The sequence below is a fragment of the Pseudonaja textilis genome, chromosome 7, assembly GCF_049901715.1.
Source record: "Pseudonaja textilis isolate UNSWEBS1 chromosome 7, rPseTex1.2, whole genome shotgun sequence".
NCBI classification, from domain to species: Eukaryota; Metazoa; Chordata; class Lepidosauria; order Squamata; family Elapidae; genus Pseudonaja; species Pseudonaja textilis.
Window position 1 is genome coordinate 17,028,807 of NC_141996.1, and position 8,721 is coordinate 17,037,527.

Genomic DNA, 8,721 nt, shown 5'->3' on the forward strand with positions numbered 1-8,721 from the left:
TATTAATGAAGAGTTACAATTTGCTTCTAGAGGAAAGGATAAGGGACTTGGGAGCACTGTTTTACTCAAGCCTAAATTTATCTTTTAAACTCAGACCCTAAGGGGCTGGAAATTAATTGTCAGGATATTTATATATAGTGTCGATCCATTGTTTGCAACTGGAATTGATTGATAGGTTTGTCACTCAAGCCTGATGTTGTGGGGCTGACAGAGTGTGACTGGCTCAAAGTATCCCAGTCAGCTTCATATTAGAACTCACTATGGCCTGCTTTCCAGCCTGGTGCCTTAACAACTAGATCAAATTGGTTCTCAAATATTTGTTTGTTTATCACTTAGATTTATTATTCTACCTTCGTCTAGGACAGGGCTGTCAAATTCAAGGCCCAAACTCAAGGGTGTTTAGATCTGGCCTGTGGCACCATCCTGGAAACAACGAAGGACTAACCTGCAATGCCTCTGCCAGTGAAAATGGAGCTCAGGAGGGTCACGGCCCTCCTGAGCTGTTTTCACTGGCAGAGCGCTTGGGCCACTACAGGCGCCCTGACACGAGTGACATTGAGCTGGCCAAACCCACCCTGCCCCCCACAAGATCAAACATAACCCTAATGCAGCCCTCAATGAAAACGAGATTGACACCTCTGTTTAAGGAGTTCAAAGCAGTGAGCAATGCATTTTCTTTAATTTCTCCCCAAAACTATGTTCTCTGAAGTAAATTAGACAGAGAACGCGACTAGCCCAAATTTATGATGCGAGCGTTCATCATTGTGGATACCTGAATTTGAACTCCTGGAAGACAAGGGGAACATACATCTAATAAATAGAAATAAGTTCAATAAAGCTACCTGACAAAGGGCACATTATATTGGCATCTGCCTTAGAGTTAAGTACAGCAGAAAAACCTCACATCATTCAGTGCCGTGTCATCCTCCATTCCTTGTACTATCTCCACCTTTGTCTGAAGTCCACATATATAAGTTCCAGGACCACAGGAGGCACTCCATAGACCAAATTTACCCCACTCATGGGAATTGCCTACCAATATTTCATTATTACTACACTTGAACTGAATATTGTTGGCTGCTGTATCATCTGATGGCCCCATGGGTCGTTCCACTCTTAGAGAGAAAGCCACAAGTTTTGACCGTCCTCTGCAATACTGTATATCAGACCAGGCACCCCATCTGCAAAAGAAAGCATTATTATTAGCTTGAGCACCTTACCCAGAAGTGGACAACAGAAACTTCAGAAGGGACTAGTCAAGACTACTGTAGTGGTGATTCAAAAAAAAAAAATTCAGCTGGGCATGATTTTTTTATTGTAAAACACAGACAATTCAAAGTTAAGGGAACTGTGATGATCTATTCTTAATCCCAAATTCCAGTGGCTGTAAGTATTTTTTTTTATGACTCTTCCTATTCAAGCCCATCAGCTACACACAGGAGCTGAGCATTTATTTCTACTTTTGCTTCTTTGCAAGTTATCTGTGAGGATTATCTGTCTGTGAGGAGTGCAGATGTGAAATCTAAAAAGAAAAGGAAATAACATACATCTGAGATTATTGTAAATTGTTGAAGTGTTATTCAGAGGTGAAAAGAAATGGGTTTCTTAAATCATCCAGCAAATTTGTGGGTAGAGAAATTGATCAGCCATTTTTTTCTAGGAGAGAAGAATTAGCATCCTTGCTTTGTTAGCAGTGAAGGCATGAGAAACCAGAGGAGTGGCAGCCTATTCGTATTCTACACAAATTTTACTGAAATTCTTTAAAGAAGGTTTAAAGCAAATTAATTGAATAAGAACTGAAAAAAGGGTATTATTTTTGTAAGAAGAGAGTTTGCTGGAGTGACAAAATAACCATCTCCTCTGCATTACAAAAAAAAATTGAATTAATTTAATGTACTATTTCAAAAAAACAAAGGAGCCTCATTTTGCTTAAAATGATTCTGTGATCCAGGTGTAAGGTTCCAATTCAATTTTTATATGCTTCCATTCTGAATATTACAATTTTAAGAGGAGTAAAATATTAGGTAGTTTTCATTCTAGTACATGATCTCAAATAGTTAGAGAGCAATAACTCTTCATATCAAGATGCTGAAGAGAAAGCCATACTTCCAGATTTATTGTTTTGTAAGACAATCCTCCCCAATTTAATATATGACAGATGTACCAGGATTCTGACTATTAGAAATGTCCAGCTGAATGGTCATTGGTTGGTTGGAAGGAATTCTGAGAGCTGTGGCCCCCACAATAGAGAAAGAACCTGTGGAAGATTGGTCTAGGCCTAGGGACTGTGGTTGACCTGAATGCCTAATCCAGGTGAGTGATGTGTTCGACATAACTGGGATGCTCTGTCATTTAATTCAACCAGTTCCTGACTAACATTGGTAATAGGGCTGCGCGACATATAGGATTATACATAAGTTTAAACAGTGATGTTGATAGTTCAGAAACTAGAATAGAATAGAATAGAATAGAATAGAATAGAATAGAATAGAATAGAATAGAATAGAATAGAATAGAATAGAATAGAATAGGAATTTGTCTCCGGTACATAAGCTAAGATGAAACTTACTTCCCAACAACAGATGAAATAAATTTCTTATCATCACAGAACAGGCGAATGCCATTCAGAGATGTATCATCTTGGTGAGCTGTGCCACCTTGATATGGCTCAACCTAGTGCAGAAAAAAGGGGAAAATGGATCAAAATAACTAGCATACTTTAAGACAATTCTTTTAAAAATGATCACCCATATTAAAGCAGACTCTAGAGATGCCTTAGAGAAAATTGTCCTTTTCTCTAGGCTCTGTGCAAAGACAAGTTCTATTTTATTTTTATTTTTATTTGCTTTTGCAAAATCCTATAGAGAAATGGGTTTTGTGTGGTCCTTCAGCAGAAGATGGCCAGGACTAATCTGAAGCCTTTGAAATATCCCCAAGTCATGTCCATAATACTTTGTATCGCAGCCACTGATTTTCAGAGACACAATTTTTTATTCATTTTTCCAATTAAAATATTGAAACGTGTGTGATATTCCCTAAAACCTAATGGATAAAATTTATATTATTCTTCAACATTCTCAAAAAACATCTCCTGGCCATAGCCTCCATCTGCTGATAATGAAGAACCTTTGAATCCAGAAATCTCAAAGTTGGACCTATGTGATTCCACCCAAGTGTGATTCCAACCAAGACTAACCACAAGAGCCAATAAAAAAACCTAATAGTTTTGATGCCAGAGTATTGTTAGATGGTTAGTTTTTTTAATTATTTTATTTGCTCCATCCAAACCATCATGGCCATCAAACAACAAGTAAGGGCAACTATTACAATTTATGGGGTAAAAATGTATCATCCACATATCAAAGATTCTTATAGTTGAATTAGTAGACAACCAAATCGATGCAGAACACATCCATTAATGCCAAATAGCAGTCAGAAGACATGATAAAAAACTCTTTAATTTTCACAACATAAGGACATACTGTACTTAATCATAGTTTCAACTGGGAAACTTGAGCATCCTAGACCAAACCAATTCGAAAATGCTAGAGAATTCCTGGAAGCCTGGCATTCAGACAAATCAGCCATCAGCACATAGACATAAGCAACATCTACATACCGTCAATAGCCATCAGCACATAGACATAAGCAACATCTACATACCATCAACAGCCATCAGCACATAGACATAAGCAACATCTACATACCATATCAACAAGTAAAAAGGGAACAAAATATCAAAGCATCTCCCCACCAGCAATCAACATCCAGATGTACATAGTTTAACACCAAGATTAATATCAGACCAGCAATTAAGAAGTAAGTAATACCTCAATCAAGGAACTGCAAGAAAAACTAACAGTAAACAGCCCAAACAAAAAAACCACCAAGGCTGCTTCCACCAACACTGGCAAGGCAAGCCACAAGAATATAAATTGAGAGCAAATCCCATTCTTTACTAGCACTGATGTTATTACCTAGTTTGGGTAATGAAATGTCAGCACAAAAACATCAAAGCTCAGAGAGCACAAAGAACACTTCATTTCAACACTGATCTACAACTATTTTCTTTGGTCAGCAACTGATAACATTTTTCAATGTTTTCATTAAGATGTTAATTAATAACTAGTATAACTAGTATAACAAGACCCAAATAGCACAACAAGCATGTATATGTGATAAAGGAAAAGTCGAAGATATCATACATGTTTTATTGCACTGTGAGTTATTCAGAGTTTTTAGGTCAATGCATATTCTCCCCTTATTAGAGAGATTACCAGGGAGGGCAGACAATTTTTATGTAGACTATCTCCTCTGGGACTCCACCCGCCTATCACACATGCAGTAGCAAAATTCTGTGCAGCTGCTATGACCACAAGGAAAATTCAATTACAGAATTAAAGATGTTTACTGCACCAATTTCTTGTAGATACCTCTAACAATTTTTAGAGAATCTATATTTACACACATACTTACCTGCTCTCCCATCATGTAACCAAGGGTAAGAGCCATACTAATACCAACTAAAATACCATATATTTCAGTAGTAGTAGTAGTAGCAGTAGTAGTAATACCTTTTAACACTATTGTAAACTATGATAATTTTGTCTATTGCTGGTCTGTGACTGTAATAAAGTTATTATTGTTATTGTTGTAAAAAAAAACCAGGCATGTGACATCTCACATAGCAGCAGTAAAGGAAATCATAGTTAAATTCATAATTGAGTTCCTCATCAACTTGTTCTTGAAGAAGTAGAACCACTGTAAAACAGCACCTCCCTATTTCCCACTCTTGTAGATAGTCCAGAAAGATGGCTAATGATAACAAAAGCAACTGAAAGCTTAACAGGACTAGGACTAGGAAGCCCCAGTTTCTCCATCCAAGTCTAAATGAAGGACTTCCACAAGAGCGATTAATGCTGTTTCTATCCTTCAGCCAGCTCTGAAGCTCGGCTAGAAGGAATTGAATTATTTTCTTCCTCCAAGGGTTTTTTTTTTTTTTTTGCTGTTGCTCTATTACCTTCTCTAAACTCTACTCTAAGAAGGGAAAATTGGATTTCAGTATATATTGTCCAGCAGTCAATAGAGAATTAGGTCCTTCAAGAATGGGTGCATCACTGGCTCCTTCAAGATAGTAGGAATCCCACTCACTCATGGAAGCAGTAACCATCTCTCGGATCACTTCCTACACTTCATTGTCTCTGTGATCAAATGGAAACAAGACATATGGCAAAATGACCTTTTCATATCACCAAGAAAATTCTCAAGTGCCGGCTAGGAATATATCAGAACAGTAAAGAATCTAATACTAGAATACTAATCAATCCCCAGCCTGTGCAAAGGATGCCAGCCATATATTCAAACCAATTTTGCCTTCCTGTTAAAGCCATTGTTTAATTTCCTCCACTCTGGCACAGGACAGTACTTGACCATCGTCTGCATAATGTCCTTTCAATGTTTGAAGAATGCTATCGTATCCTCCCTCAGCCTTATCTTCTTAGGACTAAACTTATGCACCTTTCTAGCCTTTGATTTATTGAACCTGTTGTTGTTAGTTACAAAGTCATGGCCGACCTATCACAACCCCATGGCAACATTCCTCCAGACCTTCCGGTCCTCTACCATACACCAGAGTCCATTTTAGTTCACGCCGACTGCTTCAGTGACTCCATCCAGCCACCTCATTCTCTGCCATCCCCTTTTTCTATTTCCCTCAATCGTTCCCAGCATTAGGTCCTTTTCTCCAGTTAATGACCTGAATTACTCTAGCTTCCCTTCGCTGACTCCTAAGTAATATTAATGTACATTTCTCAAATTCTAAAACTATTCAAAATGAATGTATAAGCCTTTGAGAACCACAGAGAGTTTGATAGGAGCTTCAGTGATAATGGGAAGTATTTGTTGTTCATCAGAAAACTATTTGAGGAAAAAATTGGTCCAGTAATATAGAATATAGAATTCATATTTACCTTCAATACAAAACCAGAAGCATGGCCCCGTGGACAAAATTCTTTTCTTCCCCAATAGCCCCAGGGTCCTCCATTTTCCACAGAGATGATATGGTCATATGACTTTGCCCCTCCATCCCTGAGACTGTAGGAGAGGATCAGGAAGAACACAATACTGATGGAATTTTCCATTACTAGGTAGTCCTTGCTGTAACTGTGGAAACAGCATGAATGAATAGTAAGAAATAATAATTTTGAACACCTAGAAACAAGCAAAGTTATAACCAGAAACCAACATGGGCTTGTCAAAAACAAATCGCACCAAACAAATTTTATGTCATTTTTGACAAAGTGACTAAATTAGTGGACCAGCAAAATGCTGCGTACATAGTATAATTGGATTTCAGTAAGGTATTTGACAAAGTAGATAGCAGTCTACTTCTTGGGAAGATAGAAAAATGTGGGATAGACAGCATCACCACCAGTTGGATTTTTAACTAACTGACAAACTGTACTCAACGAATAGTCCTTAATGGAACTGCATCCACATATAGGGAAACAAGTAGTGGAGTATCCCAAGGTTCACTTTTAGGCACAGTACTTTTCCATATCTTCATAAACAATCTAGATGAGGGTATAGAAGTGGAATTCATCAAAATTTGCAGATGACATCAAGCTGGCAGGAGTAGCCAACACCCCAGAAGGTAGGCTTAAGATCCTGATGGATCCTGACAGATTGAACACTGAGTCCTATCTAACAAAATAAAATTCAATAGAGGAAAAAAAGTAAGGTTTTACACTTAGGCAAGAAAAACCAAATATACAGGTAAAGACTAGGTCAAACATGGTTCAAAGAGTAACTGCAAGAGGGATTTTGGATTCCTAGTGGACAGTCATTTATATATGAGCCAGCCTTAATCACTAGATCAAACTAGGTATCTGATGCCAACTGCACAAGGCAAGCCCTTCCATGAAGTAGAGTTGATATTTTAACCTGCAGATCTCATTCTCCACCCCGCCCCACAATGCCGGAATCACTGCTTCATTCATTCTGAAGAAAGAATCTCAAGTTATCTCTGTTTGTTTTGAAATACTGTTGTGAGAAGTAATGCCAGACTCAAATTCCTCACTCTTGGTGACATTCCATAGAACAGTGTTGGACCCATTTTTTTTTCAGGCTATTTCATCCAGTGCAGTGGTGGGATTCAATTTTTTTACTGTGGGTGTGGCTTGGTGGCATGGCAAGGGAAGGATACTGTAAAATCTCCAGTTAGAGGTGGTATTTTCTGGTTCTCTGAACTACTCAAAATTTCTACTGTTATGTCCTGAGGACTCCAGGAGTTCTCACTCAGGTCCACTCACTTTGTGTGGGCGTTATTCCCCTATCCTCATTGGTTGGTTCCTCCCCAGCAGCCAGCTATAAAAGCAGGCTGCGGGGTCCAACCAGTTGCTGATTGCTGCGAGCCAGTTCCAGGCGTGGCAAGCACGGTCAGCCCTTTATTGTAAAATAAAGTACTGTTGCACTCATGCTCTGGTTCAGCCTCTCATTGCTCAAACTTAACACTGGCGACGAGGATGGGATGGCTACCAGAAGCACCATGCAACCGCTGAGTCACTAGCCACCGAGCCGCAGCCCAGAGAGAGCGATCGGCTGGCAATAAGAGGAACGCTGATCCACAGCCAGAGAGAGCAGTCAGCCAACAAAACGAGCGATCAAAAAGAGCAAACGCTGATCCGCAGCCAGAGAAAGCGGTCAGATCCAAAAGTTAGAAGCGTCTGTAGCCGCTTGTTAGCCCCGCTATAGGGAAAGTGAAGCGCTGCGAGCCGCAGCCGCTCTGAATTTGGCGCGAAATTCAAACGGGTGTCATTTGAATTTCGAGCTGGTATGAGACACAGCACAGCGCTGTAGGAAGTCACTAACGCCCACATTTTGGCGCGAATCGAGACACCTCCAACGGCTAACAGCCAACGTGGTAACCCAGAGAGAGAAGAGAGGGTAGCAAAAAAAAACCTCTCCAGAGCTGATATCACTAGTAACCCACGAGCGCCCGTTGTCCCAGAGAGATTTTTTCGCAGGTAGCCCAGCCGTTCCAGCACCATGAGTTCCAACCCAGTATTCCCGGCGTTCAAACCAGACGAAGAGAAGTGGGAATCGTATAAGAACCGTTTCAACCATTACATCGATGCGGTCGGCCTGGCGGATGCGGGAGAGCATTGGAAAAAATCCTATTTCCTAATCTACTGCGGAGCCACCGTTTACGATACCGCCGCAGCACTCGTGGCGCCTAGAGAATTGAAAAACGTTCCGTGGTCTGAGTTGCTCGAGATCCTCACTAACCACTACGCTCCCAGACCTTCACAAATCGCCAGGAGGTTCACGTTCCGTATGAGGAAGCAATCGAGTAAGGAGACCATCAATCAATATATGGCCGCCCTCAGAACAGCAGCCCTGCACTGCGGGTTTGGAACATACCTGGAGGACATGCTCCTCGATCAATTAGTTTGTGGGATCAAGGATCTCAACCTACAGAGGCGCCTGCTAGCAAAAAAAGACCTCAACCTCGCGCAAGCGGTCGAGGAGGCCCTGGCAGCCGAGCTAGCAACGAACTCAGCCACCGAAATTCAGGGCCCTAGTGCCAAGCTGGCATCGTTCCCAGTCCACTCCGAAGAGGTGGAAGCGGAGGAAACCCACAACAGCAAACGCAGCGTCCACCGCCTCGCCAACGACAGACGGTCGCAGGTAGGGGCCAGACAAGAAAACATCGGTCCACCC

The 8,721-nt window shown here is 40.6% G+C and overlaps 1 protein-coding gene across 1 annotated transcript; it reads right to left on the reverse strand.

Moving 5' to 3' along the window:
* Nucleotides 1-880: 880 nt before the first annotated feature.
* LOC113440406 (vitelline membrane outer layer protein 1-like) lies at nucleotides 881-6,140 on the reverse strand. Its single transcript, XM_087937890.1, has 3 exons — nucleotides 5,970-6,140; nucleotides 2,570-2,673; nucleotides 881-1,181 (listed from the first exon to the last, which is right to left on the reverse strand). The coding sequence occupies exons 1-3, from the start codon at nucleotides 6,138-6,140 to the stop codon at nucleotides 881-883; spliced, it is 576 nt and encodes a 191-aa protein (XP_087794016.1).
* Nucleotides 6,141-8,721: the final 2,581 nt, after the last annotated feature.

Excerpts from the sequence above, each read along its gene's own strand:
- LOC113440406 (XM_087937890.1), bottom strand. The coding sequence starts at position 6,140 with ATGGAAAATTCCATCAGTATTGTGTTCTTCCTGATCCTCTCCTACAGT. Across the intron at positions 2,674-5,969 it reads CTTCTGGTTTTGTATTGAAG|GTTGAGCCATATCAAGGTGG; the intron begins GTAAATATGAAT and ends TTTCTGCACTAG. Across the intron at positions 1,182-2,569 it reads ATTTCATCTGTTGTTGGGAA|ATGGGGTGCCTGGTCTGATA; the intron begins GTAAGTTTCATC and ends TTTCTTTTGCAG.